General features: G+C 47.5%; 2 protein-coding genes across 4 annotated transcripts in view; both read right to left on the minus strand.

Moving 5' to 3' along the window:
* Positions 1-8,661, minus strand: part of ATF6 (activating transcription factor 6) — a 233,779-nt gene extending 225,118 nt beyond the window's left edge. For all 3 annotated transcript variants that reach the window (XM_067532515.1, XM_067532514.1, XM_067532513.1), the window contains exons 1-4: positions 8,378-8,661; positions 7,620-7,696; positions 1,010-1,097; positions 590-681 (exon numbers count right to left, since the gene is read on the minus strand). In XM_067532515.1, the coding sequence (XP_067388616.1) occupies positions 590-681; positions 1,010-1,097; positions 7,620-7,696; positions 8,378-8,450 (330 nt within the window). In that variant the 5' untranslated portion in view covers positions 8,451-8,661. The remainder of the gene's footprint in view (positions 1-589; positions 682-1,009; positions 1,098-7,619; positions 7,697-8,377) is intronic.
* Positions 8,662-16,870: 8,209 nt separating this feature from the next.
* The window catches only part of LOC137142969 (P-selectin-like), a 47,543-nt gene continuing 40,713 nt past the window's right edge, over positions 16,871-23,700 (minus strand). The window contains exons 17-20 of the mRNA XM_067532522.1: positions 22,926-23,048; positions 21,685-21,715; positions 20,415-20,470; positions 16,871-17,428 (exon numbers count right to left, since the gene is read on the minus strand). Of these exons, the coding sequence (XP_067388623.1) occupies positions 20,416-20,470; positions 21,685-21,715; positions 22,926-23,048 (209 nt within the window). The 3' untranslated portion in view covers positions 16,871-17,428; position 20,415. The remainder of the gene's footprint in view (positions 17,429-20,414; positions 20,471-21,684; positions 21,716-22,925; positions 23,049-23,700) is intronic.

The raw sequence follows: 23,700 nt of genomic DNA on the forward strand, positions 1-23,700 counted from the left end.
ATTCCAACAGACAACACTCTTGGGTCCCCGAAAGTGTGCAAACTGATATCAGTGGTGTTCAGTTCAAGGTATAAAACACCTTTCCAATAAAGTCTCACCGAGCAGCAATGATCTGAATGGAGAGAACAACATTTTTGTTCTGACCTTTGATCATTCATTTTGTGCTGCAATTAAATACAGTGGTGCTAGATGCTGTTTAGAAACAAGAACACCTCTCCTTCCATCTGCAGAAAAGGGAGAGGAGAGTTGGAGAGAGGGACAGGTCTGTAGTGAGTGCAGTTGGTCTCTGGACAGATAGCTGTACACATGCACAGTATAGGACACCAGTACATGCTCCCCCATCCCCTGCTGTGTGTACACATCCTCCTGTTTGAGTCACCCACAGTGGCAATAGAAAAACATTTTACACAGGAGAATGTCAGTAGACTAGTCAGTTTCAGGTGTAGATGTAACAAATTGCTTTAATTTATACTGTGAAATTGATTTGAATTTAAACTGATATTGTTCTTTACATTTGTATTTTCTATATTAAACGTAAGTTCATGCAACACATTGCACACACTTCAGGCACCAAGACTTTACTACTTACAGGCACATGCTGCACTGAAGAGTCTGATAACGGTGAAGGGACTGAACAAGTTGAAGTGGCTGGTGACTGAGGCTCTGCCTTCAAGCTTTCATCTGCAAGAGAGTAAGTAAGTAAGTTTTCACACTGAACAAATTTCTAATAGTAAGAGCCTAGTTGATTCAAGAAACATGTTGTTCTGTCCCAAACATTCAACTCCTGGAGTAAACCACACAAGGGAATGTAGTAAGACTACAGCAACTAATCAATCTGAGACTTGTAAGGGAGACCAAAAGAGAAGCCAGGTCCCACCCCAGAAAAATCAATGAAGCGATTCTTTTACACAAAAAAAGCTGACTCCAGTGAGTAGTACCACTGAAATCAATATCTCCAGTAGTCACTCATCTAAGAAAATCATAGCTGAAACATTTGGCATGTAATTACCTGTATAGGCATGGCCTGTCACATCCCAAGGATCTAAATCCCAAGTCATCAAGTCCAAATCCAAGTCGAGGTTATAAAGATTATTTTCCTGTAGATGATAATTTAACAAAAATAAAGCAAAACAGAAAATACGATATATTGCAGTCAGCTACAGCTCTTACTTAAGGCAAAAGGATTTAGTCACCTCAGTTGGCATGCTTCAGATGGCATGGCAAGGCCACAAATATGTCTGAGAGGCCTTAAGAGGAGAGCTCTCAGCTAGATTGCACAAGGCAGCTAAACAGACTTGAGCTAGGGAGTGGTGGGTAATTCGTGGCTTTAGTTCAAATCTAAGCATAACTAGAGCACAGGGAAGCATGAGTAATTATGATTACTAATTATTTGTACTCCAGTAGTACCTTATTAGTAATTATTTGTATTGCAGTAGTGTCTAGGGAAACCAGTCACTGCACTAAGTGATGTACAAAAATGTAACAAATAACTCCTTTTTAACGATTTTTTAAAGCTGTCACTATGAAGAAGGCTGCATTTTATTTCTCATCTTTAGAGTAAATTGGAGACTCTGTCTCTCTTAGAATTGAAGAGATCATCTCCCTTTCCAAACAGAGGAAGATTACAGAAGTTCAGATACTCTGAGGCTGTGCAGTAAATTGTATGAGAGTCTTTTTCGTGAATAGCTTCTGCTGGTGCATTTAACTTTTTAAATCTTGTCTCGGTATTTGAATTTGGAGACTTACTCCCCTTCCATTCCAATACCATTCCTCCAGAAAGGAGAGAGATTCTCCAGTCTCAGCCAATAAACAAAGACTAACCTAATAAGCGTGAAGCAAAAGTTTAAATCATCACTCATTTCCAGCAGGATTTTATGAGGTCCCCAAATTCCCTACAAGGACCCTGGGATCATGCTGACAAAACTGAGTCGAATCCTGGATCAGTGGCAACTGTAGGACAGTGTGGAAATAGTCAGTGCCCTTACGTAGCATGGCCTCTAAGGTTATGTCTACACTGCAGCTGGGAGTGAGGATTCCCAACTATTTAGACCGATTCGCGTTAGTGGGACTTCACTAGCACACTAAAACTAGCAGTGTAGTCATTGCTGCTCTGGTCGCAGCTCAGGCTCTTAAGCCCACCCAGTCCACTGGATCTGAGCTCAGGTGGCTAGCTCAAGTAGCTAGCTCAAGTCTCCACTGGAGCCTCAACATCCATACTGCCCGGGCTGTGAGGCTCACTCCCAGATGCACTGTAATGATACATTATGCATGCTACTCTTCAATGTCTGGAGAAAGAATGTACAGTAGTATAAAGATATACATTTTGAATCACAAAGGAGACTCAGCTTCTGGTAACAAATAGAATTTCACATAGAGTGCGTAAAAAACAAGAACAAAACTAGACAACCTTCACGCAAACCTTCTGTTGAAGTCATTCCAGGTACTAGGCAAGATTATGTAACAGCTCCCAGATACTAGCCATAAGTACCTCAAAAAGTATGCCTGCTCTGCAAGTGAAGGTCTGATTGTAGTACAGGTAGGCATACTCATGTTAACTTTAATCTAGCTAGCACAGATAATAATAGCAAGGCACTCATGGAGGCAGTAGTTAAAAAGGTGCACTATATTTCCAGTTTGAATTCATCCAGCCTCATCTTCCAGCCACTGGATTTTGTTATGCTTTTGCTAGATTAAAGAGCCTTCTCCCATCAGAAATCTCTTTTCCTCATGTGCATACTTGCAGACTGATCAAGACACCACTTAACCTTCTCTTCCATAAACTAAATAGATTAAGTTCCTTACATCTCTCACTCTGAGGCAAACTCTCCAATCTCAAATTATTCATATCTCTTCCCTGTACCTTTTCAGTTTGTTAGCATCCTTTTGAAAACATTGACACAAGAACTGGATATAGAGCTGTATACCGAGCAGAACTGCCAACCTTGCATTTTAGTTTTTACTGACACGAAGTTCTGAAATTTATTTATTTATTTTTTACTGACACGGAAAACTTTTTACTGACATCACTAAAAATACTAACAAACAATAGAATAATCTCACAGATGTATGTGCTCACTTGCAATATTCTGTACACGGGAATTCGAAATTATGCAATTGTTTTAGCTGCAGGTCATCTGGGCATGTGCAATAATAGAAAACAGGAAACTGATAGTCTGAGTGTAGTTTTATGATACAAGAACAGATTCTGAACCACCACCAATGTCAAAATACAATGTTTTCTTTCTACCCAATTTCACTGACATTTTTATTTATTTACAGGTTTACGGACAGTGTTAAAATTGTACTTTTTTTTTTTTACTAACTAACCGTAAATGTAAGGATGGTTAGCAACCCTGATACAGAGTCACCATTTTCTGACATGATATCCACCTATTTATACCAAGGACTGCACCTACTTTCATCACAGCATCATACTGGAAGCTCATGGTTAGTTGGTTACGCACCCTGATCTGCTGCTTGTCGGGAAACAGATTGCCATTCTTTGTTCCTAAATGCATTATCTTGGATTTGGCTGTATTAAAAAACACACATTTGAATGCACCCAGCTTATCAGGCAACTCAGATCTCTCAGTATGAGTAACTTGGTCTCATTATCTACCACCCTGCCTATCTTAGAATCATAGAATATTAGAGTTGGAAGGGACCTCAGGAGGTCATCTAGTCCAACCCCCCGCTCAAAGCAGGACTAACCTCAGCTATATCATCCCAGCCAGGGCTTTGTCAAGCCTCAGCTTAAAAACCTCTAAGGATGGAGATTCCACCACCTCCCTAGGTAACCCATTCCAGTGCTTCACCACCCTCCTAGTGAAAAACTTTTTCCTAATGTCCAACCTAGACCTCCCCACCCTGTAACTTGAGACCGTTGCTCCTTGTTCTGTTATCTGCCACCACCGAGAACAGCCTCGCCCCATCCTCCCTGGAACCCCCTTTCAGGTAGTTAAAGGCCGCTATCAAATCCCCCCTCATTCTTCTCTTCTGCAGACTAAACAAGCCCAGTTCCCTTAGCCTCTCCTCATAACTCCTGTGCTCCAGCCCCCTAATCATTTTTGTTGCCCTCCGCTGTACTCTCTCCAACTTGTCCACATCCTTTTTGTAGTGGGGGGCCCAAAACTGGACACAATACTCCAAATGTGGCCTCACCAATGCCGAATAGAGGGGAATAATCACTTCCCGCAACCTGCTGGCAATGCCCCTCCTAATGCAGCCCAATATGCTATTAGCCTTCTTGACAACCAGGGCACACTGCTGACTCATATGTAGCTTCTTATCCACTGTAACCCCCAGGTCCTTTTCTGCAGAGCTGCTGCCTAGCTCATCTTTCCCCAGTCTATAGCTGTGCATGGGATTCTTCCTTCCTAAGTGGAGCACTCTGCACTTCTCTTTGTTGAACCTCATTAGATTTCTTTTGGCCCAATCCTCCAGTTTGTTTAGGTCACTCTGTATCCTATCCCTACCTTCCAGGGTATCCAACACCCCCCGCCCCAGCTTAGTGTCATCCGCAAACTTGCTGAGGGTGCAATCTACCCCATCCTCTAGATCATTAATGAAGATGTTGAACAAGACCGGCCCCAGGACCGACCCCTGGGGAACTCCGCTTGTGACCGGTTGCCAGCTAGACATGGAGCCATTGATCACTACTCATTGAGCCCTATGCTCTAGCCAGTTCTCTATCCATTTTATAATCCATTCATCCAACCCATACTTCTTTAACTTGCTGATAAGAATACTGTGAGAGAGTATCAAAAGCTTTGCTAAAGTCAAGGTATATCATATCCACCGCCTTCCCTACATCCACAGAGCCAGTCACCTCATCATAGAAAGCAATCAGGTTGGTCAGGCATGACTTTCCCTTGGTGAATCCGTGTTGACTGTTCTTGATCGCCTTCCTCTCTTCCATGTGCCTTAAAATGGATTTCTTAAGGACCTGCTCCATGATTTTTCCAGGGATTGAAGTGATGCTGACCGATCTGTAGTTCCCTGGATCCTCTTTCCTCCCTTTTTTGAAGATGGGCACTATATTTGCTTTTTTCCAGTCCTCAGGGACCTCCCCGTTGCCACGAGCTTTCAAAGATAATAGCCAATGGCTCTGAAATCACCTCAGCCAATTCCCTCAGCACCCTCGGGTGCATTGCATCCGGCCCCATTGGACTTGTGTATGTCCAATCCTTCTAAATAGTCTTGGACCTGCGGGATGGTCACCTCCTTCCCATTCTGTGCCACCCAGTACAGTAGTCTGGGAGCTGATCTTGTCTGTGAAGACAGAGGCAAAAAAGGCATTGAGTACCTCAGCTTTCTCCACTATCCTCTTCAGACTATCAGCCATGATTTAATATCTTCCAGGCCACTGACATAAAAAAATATAAAATAGCATTGGAACAGGAACCAAACCCTGTGGGACACCTCTAGAAACACATGCATTTGATGATTCCTTTTTAAACAATTATGTTTTGAGACCTCATCTGTACAATTTTTAATCCATTTAATATGTGGTTTATTGATCTTGCATGATGCTAATTTTCTCTTCAAAGTATCATGCTGTACTAAAGCAAATGACTTCCAGAAGTCTCAGAATATTAGATCAGTTACCTCTGCTGAACAAACCTGTAATCTCAGAAAACAGTATCAAGTTCATTTGATGAGAACTATTTTCCATATAACCATATTGGCTAGTATTAATTATATCATCATCCTTTAGGTTCAATAGGCATCCGTCATTCCCTAACTTTGCACAGGATCAGTGTCAGGCTAGAAGGCATATAATTATCTTCTTGACACATTTTGACTCTTAGTATAACACTAGCTTTCTTCCACTCATCTGGAGCTTCCCCAGTATTCCAAGAATTATTAAATCAAATGTAAATTGTGCTATCATTTTCCACTATCCATATATTCTGTATCTCTGTATTAGTCACTTGTACCTTTGAAATATTTTAACCTGCTTCAACTCCAAACCCTTCTTATATATGCACCATTTTCTACTGTTTATCAAATTGCTCCATTCCATATACTGTCTTTTTTTCTTGTTAAAAAATAGTTTAGGACATTCTAGCCAAAGAACTATGTTAAAAGAATATTAACATTATAATACACTCAGAATATGGAGAATAAAAATAAACACTGAACAAGTAACTCTTTTGTTTTCTGTTATCCAGTCCGTACATTGAATGAAGCAAGGGGCCTAGAAAAATAAGAATAGTCTGTCGTGTAATTAGAAATTGCACACCAATGAATCCACACAATGGGGGACAGTTAAGGTTACACAGGTAACATTCACTTTGACATCTTCTGAGTGCTGCAATTTAGAAACTTAACCTAGTGTTTTGCCCCTGAAACTTAGTGTTTTACCCCTGCTCTGCTCCTGGGGTTTTGTTTAAGCCAGTGTTTCTCAACCTGTTAAGTTGCAAGTACCCCCTAACTTCTGAAAAATTTAATAAGTACCCCAACACTCAATTTTCCACTCTGAGAAATACAATCTTTTCCCCCTTTACTGCTGGACGACTGTATTTCTTGTAAAGCAGGAGAGTTCTGCAATGCTGTATGGCTGTGGCAGATCACAAAACCCCGTTGTTTTGCCCCTCCTTCCTCCTCCCCTTCTTCCATATAGGAGCAAAGGTCAATGCCAGACAAACACTATGGCCTGATGGCGGGGGTCACATGGTGTTCTCCTCACACAGGCAGGAACTTGTGGGGTCTGAGCAAGCACTAGCGGCCCAGAGTGGATAGCAGCGCTCCCCATGGCCATCCCTAGGGGGGTGTGGGCCTGGGGTAAATCACACTGTGTGAGTCCCTCTTAACATTTTTATTCTGGTAAAATCTGGGGCTGTCATAGTGAATTTGACAAGTAAGCCTGCTGGTAGAGCCCGGCTCCAGAACTGGACAAGCCGCTGGACTCTCCGCCTGCTTTCTGGACAACGGACTTTGAGCCGGTGAGGGGAGCTGCCACCTTGGCAAGTTGCAAGCAGCTGCTGCCTGGCTGCCAGCCTTGGAAGTGGGCGACTGCCACCCAATCTGAGCTGGGGCGGAGGAGACTTCGTGCAGGCTGGGACCCCAAGATGTGCGCAGGAGGCAGGCGGCTGCTGCCCATCTCTAAGCCAGGGTGTGGGAGGCTGTCTTTCAGCTCAGAGTCAGGGCGTGGGTGGCAGCCACCCAGTTGCGAACCCAGCTCGCAGGGCGCAGGAGGCTGCCACCGGGCTCCCACCTGGGAGCTGAGAGCGGGTGGGACGTGGACGGCTGCTGCCCGGCTTCCGAAAAAGCCAGCGGCTGTTGCCCAACTTCCCAAGACTGGGGCAGCTGCTGTTTACCTCCCAGCTAGGAGGTGGAACCAGGCAGGAAGCCACCCGGCTTCCCCAAAAGTCGGCGGCTGCCACCCGGCTTCCCCAAAAGTCGGCGGCTGCCAGTTGCCTCCCTTCACTGGGTCTTTTGCCGCATACCCCCAGGGGTACGCGTACCACAGGTTGAGAAACTATGGTTTAGGCAACAAATTAATAGACAAGCCAATGTACATACTAAAAGGTGATATTCATGGATAATTTCCTAACAGCTATGACATACCAAATGCCACACTAAGGATTAGCAATTCCTTTCTAGCAGCTACTCACATAAATCTCATTCTCCACATCCAGCTGCATTTCATCTGCATCAACCAGGTCACTGAGTTCATCAAAGAGGGCAGACTCTAAAGGCAATGCAAACACAAAATGGTACATCGACATAGCAGAAAAGGTTAAGATGGCAGTTTCAAGGGAGTTGAACATGGAAATTGAATGGGATTGTGGGTGCCTAATTCCACTGTTATCCCACATGTTTAGGTTGAAAACTCCAGCCTAGAACAGTCTTTGCCCTGGAGTGCGGGACCAGCCACAGGCCAGGGGCCCATCAGTTGTCCGTGCAGTAAACCTCATTCATAAAGGCTCCTTAGATATTAAGGTCCCAATTCAGCAAACAGGTAGATGAGTAACTTACAACCGGGAGTGTGGTGGAGAGGGGGAAACCAATCCCAGCCCAGGCCCCCGAGCATCACGCGCGGCAGGGCAGCGTTTGCAGGCGGCCCCGGCGGGGCCCGGAGCTCAAAGCCAGCCTACGGGTCCAGAAGGGCCCCCGGCCTCCTTAGCTCTGCCCGCTCGCGCCGCCCGGACCCCAGCCCCAGCTCCCGCCCGCCGACCCGGGAGAGCGACAGCTACCCCTCCCTGGGGCCGGGCCTTGCCCCAACCGCCCAGCGGGCCTGGGGCCGCGCGGGAACGAGACCAGCCAGGCCGAGGCGACCCGGCCCGGCCGCGGGGCCCCAGCGGGGTTTGCGCCGCTTGGACCCAGCGGGCCCTGCTCAGGAGCGCGCTCCGCGTCCCCGGGCCCTGCTCACCCCAGTCGAGGCCGCCCCCGGCGGGCAGCGGCCCCGGCTCCGCAGCGCCCCGCTCCGCTTCCCCCGCCGCCATCTGCCTCCCGGCTCCCGTGGTCCCGGCTCCTGCCTAAACACACGTCTCCTTCCTGCCCCACTACGGGGGCCGGGAGAGGACAGACGGGGGCGGGGCCAGCGCCTTCTCGCTGACTGGAACAGCCTGGGCCACACCAGCGCTCAGAGCCCGGCCTGCCTCACGCGCCGGAAGGGGTGGGCACACGACCGAGCCGAGGGGCGGGGCAGCGCTGCACGCGCGCGCCCCGTGGGGCGGGGTCTGGGGCGGCAGGTGGCGTGGCGCCCAGTGGGTGTGTGCCGCGACGGGCATCGCAGCTGGCCGAAAGGCAGACTAGGACCATGTTAGAGTTGGGCGGGTGCGAGGTGTGGTGTGGAGCAGCAGCCCTGGGAGCCAGGGTGCCGGGCCTGCTCCTGCAGAGTGGCGCGGCTTTATGGGCTAGCCTCAGGCAGGTTGTGGGGGTGGCAAAGTGAGGTGCTCCTGTAACAAGGTCATTAGACAAGCCCCAATAGCTGCCTGGGACAGTCTGCAGAGCTCCCCTGGCCCTGGCTCTGGCTCTGGCTCTGCAGATGACACATCTGGGGAAGAGTTCCAGAGGGGTAGCCGTGTTAGTCTGTATGCAGCAAAAACAACAAGAGCGCTGTAGCAATTTAAAGACTAACAAATTAAAGTGCTACATCTGGGGAAGGTGCACTTGTTTCTAGGCCAGAGGGAAGCATGGGCTTTTGCAGAGCTGTGTTGCTAGCTCCTTTGCCTTGCCAAAAGCTTTGGACATTTCTTCTAAAAATCTACCCCTGCATGTCCCAAGAGGTTATTGAGCCCCTCTACAGCTGTTCAAGGCTGACCTTTGGGGTCTGGGAAACTCACGGCCCCAGATCCTGTTCCTCCACTTTTGGGGCATCCCTAGATGCGTTCACAGCTTTGGGATGCGGTGCTGCTCGTGGCATTTCTGATGAACTGCCAATGACCCCTGGTCACAAGGAAGGGCAGGCGAATCAATGCCAGGAGAGTCAGTGTGGTCACGTGGCTATAAATCCAAGACTGACAAGAAGAATCATGTGTTCTAATCCCCGTTCTCTGTCATGTGACCAGGACATGGGAGGTCCCGTCTAGTGGTTGGAAAGGGAATCAGGCCTACTGGTTGAAGCAGTAGTCAATGGGCAGGTAGGGCCATCCCTAGGGGTGTGCAGGGCCCAGGGCAAAGCACACTGTGTGGGCCCCTATCCAGCTGCAGTGGTGTACCCTGGGTCTCCGGTGCCTGGGAGCCAAGCCTGCATTTGGGCCCCCCAGGCCTCATGCCCCCCCTCATGCAAGGCAGAAGGGGTCCCCAGATCCCACAAGATGGCGCTGTCCCCCCAGCTGCCCTGGGGAGCGGAGAGGTGTACCTGTGGGGGAATGGGGGGGGAGGGAACACACCGCTTACTACCTCCTGGTTCTGGCAAAATCTCCCCAAGCCTTCGTTCATGGGGTCGTTGTGGGGATCCTGACTCTCGGAAAAAATGAAGCGTCGTTCAGGTAAATCCAGCATGTTCCTAAAGATGTCATTTATGAAATACTGGAAGGTTGCCAAGGAATTGCACAACCCAATGGTATGACTCAGACTAAATATTTCAAATGGCCATAACCAATATGGAAGGCAGTCTTCAATTCATCTCTTTCCTGGCTCCTCACCATGTTATAAGCTCTGCAGAAGTCCAGCTTTGTAAAGACCTTGGCAAAGCAGAGTCTTCTGAAGAGCTCATCAACAAGCGATAAGGGGTACCAATTTTGTCACAAATCCTGTAGTCCGCACAAGACCAGAGGATGCTGTCTTTCTTTGCTATGGGACCTCCGCTGGGAATATGAAGGGGCAAATTAATCCCTTCTGCAGGTTATCCTGGAGATAGCTCTGGAGTGCCTGTAGTTTGGTTTTGGAGTAGGAGTAAATGTGCCCAAACGGAACCTCTGCTCCCAAGTGGATGTTGATGGGGCAATGTGACAAAGTGTGAATTTTCTGTAATATTTTTATGAAGCCTATGTGTGCTTCAATTTCCCCTATATGTTACATGGCTACCCAGTGAGGGGGAGAAGGACTGTTTGCTCTTACAGCAGACTAGGAGACATAGGTGTGAATGTCACCTAGCTGACCGAGCCTGAATGGATTATTAAAGAAAGACTGGCCAAGGCTGATTCCAGATCATTGGAAAATCCAAGAAGACAATGAAAAACTCAGTCATACAGACATTGATACTGACCCAGAGGGAGATGGATTTTCCCACCTGTCAGCAGGGAAGCTGAGCAAAGACCCCAGCTTCAGCACAAAGGAAGAAAAGGGGTGGGGGATAAGAGGTAGCTACTGGAGGGATTCAGGGGCTCTCACCTGGGAATTGATAGAATCACAGAATCATAGAGTTGGAAGGGACCTCAGGAGGTGTCTAGTCCAACTCCCTGCTCAAAGCAGGACTAACCTCAGCTAAATAATCCCAGCCAGGGTTTTGTCAAGCCGCAGCTTAAAAACCTCTACAGATGGAGATTCCACCACATCTCTAGGTAACCCATTCCAGTGCTTCAACACCCTCCTAGTGAAAAACTTTTTCCTAATCCTAACCTAGATCTCCCCTACTGCAATTTGAGACCGTTGCTCCTTGTTCTGTCATCTGCCACCATCGAGAACAGCCTAGCCCCATCTTCCCTGGAACCCCCTTTCAGGTAGTTAAAGGCTGCTATCAAATCTCCCCTCATTCTTCTCTTTTGAAGACTAAACAAACCTAGTTCCCTCAGCCTCTCCTAATATGTCTTGTGCTCCAGCCCCCTAATCATTTTTGTTGCCCTCCGCTGGACTGCCTCCAACTTGTCCACATCCTTTTTGTAGTGGGGGGCCCAAAACTGGACACGGTATTCCAAATGCAGCCTCACCAATGCCGAATAGAGGGGAATAATCACTTCCCACAATCTGCTGGCAATGCTCCTCCTAATGCAGCCCAATATGCTATTAGCCTTCTTGGCAACCAGGGCACATTGCTGACTCATATGTAGCTTCTTATCCACTGTAACCCCCAGGTCCTTTTCTGCAGAACTGCTGCCTAGCTCATCAGTCCCCAATCTATAGCTGTGTATGGGATTCTTCCATCCAAAGTGCAGGACTCCTTGTTGAACCTCATCAGATTTCTTTTGGCCCAATCCTCCAGTTTGTTTAGGTCCTTCTGTATCCTATCCCTACCTTCCAGGGTATCTACCATTCCCCCAAGCTTAGTGTCATCTGCAAACTTGCTGAGGGTGCAATCTACCCCATCCTCTAGATCATTAATGAAGATGTTGAACAAAACCGGCCCCAGGACCGACCCCTGGGGCACTACGCTTGTGACTGGATTGCCAGCTAGACATGGAGCCATTGATCACTATTCGTTGAGCCCTATGCTCTAGCCCGTTCTCTATCCATTTTATAGTCCATTCATCCAACCCATACTTCTTTAACTTGTTGATAAGAATACTGTGAGAGACCGTATCAAAAGCTTTGCTAACGTCGAGGTATATCACATCCACCGCTTTCCCCACATCCACAGAGCCAGTCACCTCTTCATAGAAAGCAATCAGGTTGGTCAGGCATGACTTTCTCTTGGTGAATCCGTGTTGACTGTTCCTGATCACCTTCCTCTCTTCCAAGTGCCTTAAAATGGATTCCTTAAGGACCTGCTCCGTGATTTTTCCAGGGATTGAGGTGAGGCTGACTGGTCTGTAGTTCCCTGGATCCTCTTTCCTCTCTTTCTTGAAGATGGGCACTATATTTGCTTTTTTACAGTCATCAGGTACCTCCCCTAATTGCCACAAGCTTTCAAAGATAATAGCCAATGGCTCTGAAATCACATCCACCAACTCCCTCAGCACCCTCGGATGCATTGCATCTGTCCCCATGGACTTGTGTATGTCCAATCTTTCTAAATAGTCTTGGACCTGTTCCTTCAGCACTGAGGGATGTTCACCTCTTTCCCATTCTGTGCTGCCCAGTGCAGCAGTCTGGGAGCTGACCTTGTCTGTGAAGACAGAGGCAAAAAAGGCATTGAGTACCTCAGCTTTCTCCACATCCTCTGTCACTTGGTTGCCTCCCCCATTCTGTAAGGGGCTCACACTTTCCCTAAACTTCCTCTTGTTGGTAAGATACCTGTAGAAACCCTTCTTGTTCCCCTTCACATCTCTTGCTAATTGCGACTCCAATTGTGCTTTGGCCTTTGATTTCATTCCTGCATGTTTGAGCAGTATTTTTATACTCCTCCCTAGTCATCTGACCAAGCTTCCACTTCTTGTAAGCTTCTTTTTTGTGTTTAAGTTCACCAAAGACTTCTTTGTTAAGCCAAGCTAGATGCCTACCATATTTGTTATTCTTTCTGCACATCGGGATGGTTTGTTGGACATTAGGGAAAAGTTTTTCACTAAGGGGGTGGTGAAGCACTGGAATGGGTTATCTAGGGAGGTGGTGGAATCTCCATCTTTAGAGGTTTTTAAGCTGCGGCTTGACAAAACCCTGGCTGGGATGATATAGCTGAGGTTAGTCCTGCTTTGAGCAGGGGGTTGGACTAGATGACCTCCTGAGGTCCCTTCCAACTCTATGATTCTGTGATTCTATGATATGGGGACATTGTTTGTCACCTGACCTTGAAGAGGCGAGGGAGAAGCCCCAGAGGGGAGAAGGAGCATTTTAAAAAGGGGAGACGTTTTGCCATTCTCTCTCTCTCTCCCTCTCCCTCCCTCCCTCTGCAAACACGACCAAGCAACTGAAATGCTGACCCAAGGGGAAAGCGAGGCTGAAGGGAAATCAGTCAGCCTGTGGCGAGAAACACCTGAATTTGTAAGGTTGCAGAAAGTGTTAAGCTTAGTTTAGAATGCATTTTGCTTTTGTTTATCATGACTAAATCTGTCTTACTTTCCTCAGACTTATAATCACTTAAAATTCTTCTGTAGTTAATAAATGTGTTTATTTTACCTAAAGCAGTGCATTTGGTTTAAGGCATGTTGGAGACGCCATTTGAAGTAACAAGGCTGATGCATATCAATTTCTGTGTTAAACTGACAAACACAGTGGGCAGCACTGAACACTGTAAAATGGAAATTCCTAGGGTTGCATTTGGGACTGGTGGTATTGGCTGGCTGGAAGCACTCACTCACTAAGTTGGGGGCAACTTGCTTGCTGGAGGCTTTGTGTGAGCTGCCCAGGAGCGGGAGTTCTCCCAGCAAAGCAGAGTAAGACAGGCTCCAGGAGTGAGGGATTGGGATGACACAGCAATTCACCAATCCAGATTGCACTAGGGGAATGTCTTTGGACTCCATTAACTTGGAAGAGTCCTTGCATTGGATGGGGAATATTATGTGCTCAGGCCAACTTCAGATCCATGAAATTGCCTGAGACACCTGAGTCCACCGCTGCCCTGAGCTGCCCCTAGAGTAGAGCAGATTGGGAGCTGGGCAGTGGCCTTTGGGGGGGCACCAAGCTGGCCCTTCATGACACACAACGAGGGTGGGGGGCACAGGAGGCTCTGAGGGGCGGAGAGCCTCCTGCAACCCCCACCCTCTGCGTGTCATGAACATCCGGCCTGGCGGTCACCCCCCAATGCCAGGGGGTGTGGCCGTCCCGTCTGAGCCGGCGCCAGGCTGTGGGGCTGGAGTGGAGGAGCCGGGCTCCACATGGTGGGTAAGTATGGGGGGCAGTGGTGCCCAGCCAGAGCCGGGCTCTGCCACCCCACACAGGAAGAGGTAAGCAGTGTCCCCCCCGCAAGTACAGAAGAGCCCCTGCTTCCCCCAGGCAGCTGGACGGGCGGCACCATCTTGTGGGAGCCAGAGACCCCTCCTGCCCTATGTGCGGGGAGGGGGCTCGTGAGGCTTGGGGTGGGGTGCACAAATGCAGGCTTCGCCTCTGGGCACTGGAGGCCCACGGTACGCCACTGTCAGTCAGCAGTCATTGACATAAGACATCCAGTCTGGACAGGGATTCCACCCATGCCAGTTTATCTTCAACGTTGTTGTGAAGGTTATGCCCGAAATGATGCGCTGGGCATCTTGGTCCCACTCTGGGTCTACTACCAAGCATCAGAACTGCTGCATCTTTAGCAGCTGGCCGTGTGTTTACAGCTTGGGTCATTGAAGATCACTGCCATAGCTTGATTCTTCTAGGACTGGAGACAACCTAAGTCAGGGCCTCTCCAGTAGGCAGGCTGATGATCAGTTACACTCGGGTCTAATCAGCGAGGTGTGACTGTGGATATAGTAGAAATAGGAGCCAATGCGGATTTAGGAATCCACATTTATTGTGCTCACCATTGAACTTATAGGGGGGAAGGAAGCTGAAGGCAACAGGGCTTGAGCGTGCAAGACCACACAGTCACTCTGTGACTGCAGGGTGCAATCTGGGCATGCAAGGCTTGTAGGGCTCCCACTATGTCTATCAGAGAGAAATTGGCCTTTGAAGAATCCATCCTCGCCATATCAGCTCTAGTTCCCTTATTGTTTATGTTTGAGCTGCCTAAACATGTCACATAACTCAACTGTGGGCTATTGTGCCTAGTGGTGGATGTGGGAGTCATGCCTAGTGGGTAGCCAGGAATCAGAGTCCAGGGTCAGAACCAGTGCTAGGGGACAAGTGGGGGAGGGCAGTGCTAGGGCAGTGTGAGGGGGGCAGCTGACTCACAGCTGGAGACAGAGCCCACGTCTGAACAGGAGTCAGAGGCCAGATGCTAGAGGCAAGAATCAGAGCCAAGACTGGCACCCAGGATCTGATTACCTGGAGTGGGGCAAGGCTGGGCCCAGGCAGGATCATGGCTGGTCCCAGGTCAGAGCAGTGCTGAGAACAGGCAGCAGCTATCTCAGCCATCTGCAAATGCTTTGAGCAGCTGCTGAACTGTTTCCCACTCTGGGTTTAAGAGCCAGCCTGCTGACTCTTCCGCCCAGTCGGGCAGTGTAGCCCATCAGGCAGCCTAGCCCAGGTCAGCTGTGCTCGTTAGTTTGACCGGAGACTGGCTCTGCTGTGGGTCCTGTTGTCTGACAGTCCCATCCTTGAGGGCCTTGCTCAGTTAATTAACCTGCCTTAATTTCCTGTTCGGACAACTGACCTCTTGCAAAACTCTTTGACTATTGATAACTATATAAAGATCCAATCCGCCCCAGCAATTTCTACAGAGGAAGCGTGGGGGAGCTGAAAACCGCCATACATTTTATAAAGAATCTGTTACATGTTTGTTATACCCCACAGACCCATCACACAAATTCTTCAAGCTGGTGCAGGGCATAGGAGTGCAGTGGGCAGGAACCATGTACATTGGCGGAAGAGAGGTGTTGCAAAATTGTTTGGCCTGCCCACCCATAAATACTAAGGCTGGGTACAATTTATACCCATTCCAGTGCCTCCTCCCCAACTCCTCTGACCCACTGTGACTCACATTCCTAGACCCCTGCTCCCACCAGCTGGTGACAGCACCAGCAATAATTAGGCATATTGCTAATCTGGTGGAGCTGGGTGTTATATTTAATGTGCCTTGTAACCTTTTCTCCTTAGATCTAATAAAGGTTATTTGTTTCGTTAAGGAAAGTGAAGTAGGTACTTTGTAATTCTTCAGTGCACAATATTACTTGCTAAGTATATAACTAGAGTCCAAGAGATTTAGCACTAATGTGGAAATAAACTGTAGCATTTGTAAAATAGTCAATAAAGATTTCAACCATCTAACATGGCCTGCAGAATGGCCATGAAATTGAAGTCAGCTAAACTCACGCTGGAAATTAGATGCAAACTTTTAACAGTGAAGGTAATTAAGCATTGCAACAGATTACAAAGGAACTTGATAAATTCTCCATTTGATATCTTCAAATTGGGACTGGTTATGTTTCAAAAAGATATGTTCTTGTTCAACTAGTCATTGGGCTAGCAACAGGCAGGAATCAGCTGGTGAATTCTTTGGTGTGTTTTATGCAAAAATGTGCTCAGCTTTTCCTGTGCAAACCCAATGCCATCAGTGAAGGTGTATGGGTTTAATGAAGAGAAAAAGTCAACCGCCAGGGTCTGTTTACAGAACTATTGCTAATTATGCCAGGGTTTTTGTGAGGTGGAAGATCCCAGCTAAAAAGCCCCAACAACACATTCAGGCAAGGGATGCCAACCTCCATAAGTGCCTTGTGTTTCCTTTCTCTATTCAATATAGCTTTAAGTTCCAGCCCGTTTTCTCCTTTCTAGATGGCTATCCCTTCACCAGCTCAGTTTCTGCAAGATGTTCCAGTATACCAGGGGAAACACCCCAATCCACTGCCACGGGCAGACAGAAAGAAGACAAGAAGCTGCAAAATGTGTCTGAAGGGCAAGTGGCAACAGGATACTTGATAACATGTTTTAAGTGGTGGTCTCAGTCACTAGCTATTGCACAAACTTGTCATAGACAACCAGTAACAGAAAAGTCCTGGGCATGACTTAAAAAAAACCACACACCCCAAAAAATATGTGCGCTGTGAATAATAAGCACATTTGGAGAATGAGGCAGAAGGAAGACGTACCTCTTACACAATGTAGCCAATTTATACCAGGAGCTGACAGACACTTTACAGAACAGTAACAATTTATTCCTAAAGCACTTTGAAGATATGAATTCTGTGTGCGCTTTAAATGTGATGGTTAGGATGGGCCTGGAGAGTGAGCAAGGGCTTAGGTATGAGGGCCCAGATCTGGAGGTCCTTTCAGAACATCCAGTAGTCAGAGAGATGAAGGAACAAGTGGCTTGGGGGGTCCTTTACATGATACAGCTGGATTGTGAACCGAAGCCCAGCGTCGGAGGAAGAACAAGTCCGGATATCAGATCAGAACTGGATGTGTGCACCAGGGTTAGTTTAATCCCTGACTGTCAGTGATGGTGAGTTCTTGGGCTAGATGATGGCAGAGGTAAGAGCAGGAAGGTGTAAATACAGCTTCTAAAAGGATTGAGGCATGAGTACCATCTTCAGGTCCCTTCGCTTCCAATGATGATCTCTCGTAAGGGAATCTTGCGCTTGAGCTGTAATGGATACAAATAAGAAATCACCCAAAGGAGAGTTTCTTTGAAGAGTTCAGTAAAGTTCAGTTTGTTCATTTCTGAGTTTTTCACATGCTTGCGGAGTGGGTGGCGCTTGGGGAGGGGAGTTGTTCTCATGTATGAAGAGTTTCCAGATGCCTTTCTAGGACTTGGCTAGGGCTTTCTGCCCAATTTTGCATGGTGTGCCAACTTGCAGAGCTTGTGAATATATGCAGAACTGCTCCTCTGGCACAGCAAAAACAACAAGAGTCCTATAGCACTTTAAAGACTAACAAATTTAATTTCTGCAGGCATAAGCTTTCGTGGGCTATAACCCACTTCGTCAGAACCTCTGGCACAGGGTTTCTCAGCCTTTTCCATGTCATGTGACCCCATGTCACAACAAAAAAAGAGTGTCATGACATCCCTCCCATGTACCCTTAGAGAAAGGGGGTGGCTATGTTGCCCAGGTTGAGAATCTTTGCAGTAGTCCACATTTTCCAGTGTTTAGACAGTAAAATAAACACACGTCTAACCATGTTGGACTCTCATGTAACAAGCTGTCCAAGTGTGTCTTTGTCCACACTTTGTGGCTGGGTTACATAGGAGGCTATGCTCATTTGCCGACTATGTCTGGGTTAATTTACGAATTCCGTTTTGCTACGTGTAATATCATGTACAACTGTAACAGTCACTGTGAATTAGCTCAGCTGTTTGCTAGCAGGGTCGTGGCACGTAGGGAACAGATTGTGTCTCAAAAGGCGTGATGGGAGCATAGCTGTGGCATGGCAGCTGTGCTGCTGTAGTGTAGACACTTGCTACAGCAACGGAAGGGGTTTTTCTGTCGCTGTAGTTAATCCACCCTAGGAGAGACAGTGGCTAGGCCGATTGAAGAATTCTTCTATTGACCTAGTGGTGTCTACACCAGGTCTTAGGTCGACCTAGTTATGTTGCTCAAGGATGTGAAAACACTCCTGAGCATCACAGCTAGGTCGACTTAACTTTTAGGTGTAGACCAGGCCACAGAAACCTGTTTGGGGAGGGGAGATGCTGGAATTCCCTCCCCTAGTTTAACTGCTGTTCTCCTCCAGCTGACCACCTGACAAAGAGACATACTGCCTGCACAAGGGATCCAGACCATGGCCAGAAAAAGAAGACATGCTGGAGAAGTGGGCAGGAGGGCCTTCCCTTTCCCCCAGGACCCTGATCCCAACCCTAAAGACTCATAGGAGTAGTGAGGGCTTGGTGGGGAGGAAACTGCATGCAGATGTTTGTTGTGGTGGCTTAGACCTGTAACTCTTGTGTTGTCTAAGAGTGTGTCTACACTAGGTCGACTTACAGCCACGCAGCAATGACTGCAGAGACTCACCCGGAGCGCTTCCACCGACCTAAAAGGGGCAGTGAGAGGAGCTGAGAGCCTGATCTCTCAACTCTGCTGGCAGCTGCCTGATGGAAGCCTGGCTGCCCCACAGGCTCACATGCTCCTGGTGGGCTGCCCCCCATGACCTCTGTTCCCTGCTGGGAGAAGGATACGGCAACCCGGGGCTTCTCACCACTGGGAAGCGAGCTCCAGTTGCCCCAACTTCTCAGGGCCACCCTGCCCATTCCCTGCTGGGAGCTGGGCAGCTTGCCAATTTCACAGCTCTGTGCTAAATTGACAAGACAGCCAAAGTTCCCAGCGGGAAGCCCCCTCGGCTTCTTGCCCCGGCTCCCAGCCAGGAGTGGGTCCAGCCGCCAAGCTCTCAAGGGGAGGGGAGAGCAGCTGAGCTCCATCTGCCTGCTTTCTTGTCAAGTTCAGAGCTCCTGCCATGAAACTGACAAGACAGCCAACAGCGCAGTGTCTACACAGTATTGCTACAACTACACTGACATAAGCCTTATGCCTCTCATGGAGGAGCTATATCAGGGGAGTAGGGCACTAAGGCATGGTCTACACTAGAGAGTTTTGTAGACAAAAGCCAGCTTTTGTTGACAAAACAGTGCTGGTGTACACACTGCAAGCACCACTACCATCACCATCACCACCACCACTCCCCTTACATCAGTGGTAGGGCTGTCATTCTTGTCAATTTCACCGCTAGACACTGACATAATTAGGACCACATAAGCTGCCTTACATAGTGTGTTGCATAGCATACACCAGCCGTAAAAGTTAAGTGTGTGTGTTTACAGAGTTATTTGCAAAGCCTCTGTGCTCCTTGCTTTAACTGGCATGTGATCCAAAGAGCTAAACTATGAACTGTAGTGCCCATGAGGGAAAGTAAAGGCTGGGTCCCACACAGCAGACTAGTGACTGTCCAGAGTGGAGACTCAGGCAGGTCTACACTACTGCTTAAGTCGATATAACTTGTGTCACTCAGGGGTGTGAAAAGCCATCCCCTGAGTGACGCAAGTCACAATGACCTAAGCGCTGTCCACACCAGCCGTATGTCAGCAGGAGATGCTCTCCCACCGCCATAGCTTGGAGTAATTATGCCAACAGGAGAGTTTTCACACAGCATCTTCAGCAGAAGCACTACAGTAGTGCAGCTGCATTGGTGCTGCTGTGCGGCTATAGCACTTCTAGTGTAGACCAGCCCTCAGTCAGGGCTGTAACAGAATGTAAGAGGCTACTGCTGTTACCAACTAATTGGATCTTTTTAACCCCTGTTCCCCCACCATGAGTTGTCACTGGGGATTGAAACCAGCACCAACAGCATGAGCTTCTCCCTGCTGCATGAAAGGACTAACTTGTTTAGCTGGCAGCTGTCCCTGTCTCATCTTCACATACATGAATCAGCCACAAGAGAAGACAAAAACCCACTTAGCCACTGTATTGCACTCACATTATAAATAGAAATAAAAGTGCTTCATTCTAGTGTGAGATTGATTTAACAGGGGCAGGAGCAGAGGTTTCGTATATGCCACAGAAATACATGTATGCAATGTTGTAGTTGTGTCAGTCCCAAGGTATTAGAGAGCATTTCAAGACTCATCTCTGACAGTTTACCTTACAAGTTGGAGTCATACACTGCATTTGTAAAGACACCATGTGCTCCCAGGTCACTAGAGAACAACAAAAACACACTGGTGTAAATCTTGAGTGAAAGGAAATGGGAGAACCTCTAGCATGAATCAAAAAAGCACTTCTCTTTTAAGGAACTAGTTTTTTCACCCCAAGCAAAGTAAGAATTGGGGCACGGATGTGGCAGCTCTTGGAGCCTCACACATTTTCACTGTATTTGGGAGGTGTTATCAGAGCCTCATTATCCCCTTAATGTGGTTCTGTAGCCACTCATGACTGCACGTAAATTTTGTATCTGTGTTCATATGGATTCATTCTACAAGCCAACAGCAACAAACTTAATGCCCCCATCTTGTGTTCCATTCGCCAAGCCATAGTTCACAAAGCCTTTCCTGCCCTTCCAGGCCTGAGCCTGCACTGTGTGGAAATCCAGGGGTTAACAAAGCAACACTGTACATGGACAAAATGGGTCATCCTCAGGGGCTGCAGGCCATGATGCTTTTGGCTTCATGGTGGAACACATTTTATAGTCTCACAACCTGGATTATAGCAGAGGCCCCTGGAACCACAATTTTTAAAGGACCTAATGAAAGAAACGGTTCTCTGTGTTATTATTTTAAATACTGGAATTTAGTAATGATAAATCATGGTACATGTAGGAGGCAAGACAATCCCATTGACCAGGGCATGACTCCTATTGAGCCCTAGCTCATTCTGTGGGCATATACTGAAAGTTGTTTACAACGCGTATGCAGTCCCATTAGCAACACATGCAGAACTGTGCACCCTGCCTTTTTTTGGAACCATGGTAAATCATTATTAAAAATATACCTGTCATGCCTCAGTGCGAGCACAAAGTGTGACTTCCAAAGCTTCATAATTTGGTCTAATCAACACCAGTTTTCCTCATAAAACTCAAAGCCAATGTTGAGAAGGTGCCTATCCTCCTTGTCAGAGTTCAGCTTTCTAGCCCCAGATGTTTCAGCACAAGAATTAATCATGTAAGGGCTATATGACGTTTTATGATGGGGGAAAGTGCCCTACACACTTTGAGCTTGAGACTACAAACTATTCCTGTTCAGATATTCAAAAAAATTCACCATTGGACACGAATGTTTCATCCCAAAAGGCTAAAATTTCTGGAAGGGAGGGTTGAGGAAAAACAGGGGACTAGCAAGCTCCATGATAGCTGCAGTGCTCATGAAAGCCATGGTGCAAGTTAGCATGACCAGCTCACAGACCGCATTGCTCTCACCTGGTGGAATTCAGCAGCATTTTTTCCTCCTCTGATGATGGAGTCAAAACATCCATGGGATGGTACAGAAAACAAACAAACAGATCTCATCAGTGAAGGGTATGGAAAACATGTGGGATAAAGCAGTTTCTGACAGGCCAGTTTCTCAACAGAGTGGCCAGCTCAAGATGTCTTCTGAGAGCAAATTCCGCTCTGAGACGGTTAGAAGAGATACACTGCTAGGGTACATATACCCCTTGCATGGCTAGACGCCATGCCTGGAGGGTAAGAAGAGAACTGGGAGCACCTCAAAGATGCCATTTGAGCCAAAGGACACGGATGCAAGACCTCTGGGTGAGGTTATTGTTAGGATGGGAGAACAGAGCAAGGTCCAGCTGAGAGGGCTCGTACCTCTTTGTTGGGGCATATTTTATCTCCTGAGGAAAAGGAATGGCGTCGACTACCCTAAGACAGGGTTCCAGGTGCATCCTAGACTGGCGCTCTTGGGGTCTATTTTAACAACAGCATACCAGTCTTCCGTATTTCAGAAGCCTTTGGACTTTCCTGAAAATAGTAGCAGCAGCCACATGGGTTCTGTTGACTTCGTGAGGGTTGGCTCAGCCCCTTCATCTCACTGAGCCTTAGTTTCCCCACTGAATAGCAGGGATGACAGGCTCCCTTTCTCCCAATGTGTCATGTCTTTTTAGACAAAGTTCTTTGGGGCAGGGTCTGTCTCTTCCTATGTGTACACAGAGCACCTAGCACAACGGAGTCCTGATCCTGCTGGGATCTCTATGTACTACTGTAATAAATAACAAGCAGTTAGACTCCCAAAAAGCCTAGAAAGGACTTTCGATATTTACTCTCCCCCATCAACCCCCATCCCACATGTATTCAGTTGACAAGTCAAGAGGTAGTTCTCTAACTGCCATCTCCTCTGGAGTTTGAAAGTCCTCCTGGATCCTTTCTGCCTCAATCATCAACATCAGGGACAAAGATGTTGCTACCCTCCGCCATGTGAAACAGAATAGAATCCAGCTCCTCCCTCAGCTGCCTTGGATCTGCATGGCTGAGGAGAGGGTGTATTTTTGTCAGTAAATAGGAAGACAGGGATCAGCTGTGTGGGCTAATAAGGTGCCACCTTCAATCACTTTTCTGACTTTAATTGAACTTCAAGGGATAAATCACCTATTTCCAGGCAAATGTCCTCAGCGGTAATGACCAAAGGTAGTTACAAACAAACAAAGCCGTGCATTTCTTACCTTTGTCACTGAGACGATTGACTAGCAGAGCTATGAGCATTCCTGTCAGAAATAAGGCCACGAGGGCCGCAGCTCCAACACCCGTGTAAAGCAGGACTTGCTTGAAATAGGAGGCAGCCTCTTCTGAAATAAATTCCCAGGCCAACATGTTAGGACTCAAACCACTGGGGGTAAAATTTTCAGAAGTGCCCAAAGGACTTAGGCCCAGAGTTCCAAGGCATTTAAGTCCCTCGTGAGGCAGACAGACACCTAGTGGGATTGAGAAAAGCACCTAAGCGGGTGAGGTGCTGAACTCTAGCAGTTAGATGCCTCTGACATTCCCACTAGGCCCCTGTCTGCATCTTTAGATGCCTCAATACCTTTAAAAATCTGGCCCTAAGTGACTTAGACAGCTAGGTCCCTTTTCAAAAGTGACTAATGGGACTGAGCTGTCTTAGTCACTTAGGCCTTCCAATACTGAATGAAGCAACACCAAAATACCTTTAAACATCTGAGCCATAGGCTTCTGAATCCCACTGAAAGTCACTGGGACTCCTGCTCCTAAATCAGATGAAATTCAGTGTTGATAAATGCAAAGTAACACCCGCTGGAGGGAATAACTTAAATTACCCGTGCATCATACTGAGTTCTAAATAAGCTGTGTGAGCTCAGGAAGGAGACTTGAGCATCACCAGGGATAACTCAATGGAGAGTGCTGCTCTGCTCTATGTGCAGTGGCAGTCAACAAACCAAACACACTGTTAGGATGCAAAGGAAACTAGATAGAGCATGATCT

Source organism: Emydura macquarii, unplaced genomic scaffold, assembly GCF_026122565.2.
Source record: "Emydura macquarii macquarii isolate MOO-44397 ecotype Brisbane River unplaced genomic scaffold, CSIRO-AGI_Emac_v2 contig_3287, whole genome shotgun sequence".
In the NCBI taxonomy this organism is placed as follows: domain Eukaryota; kingdom Metazoa; phylum Chordata; order Testudines; family Chelidae; genus Emydura; species Emydura macquarii.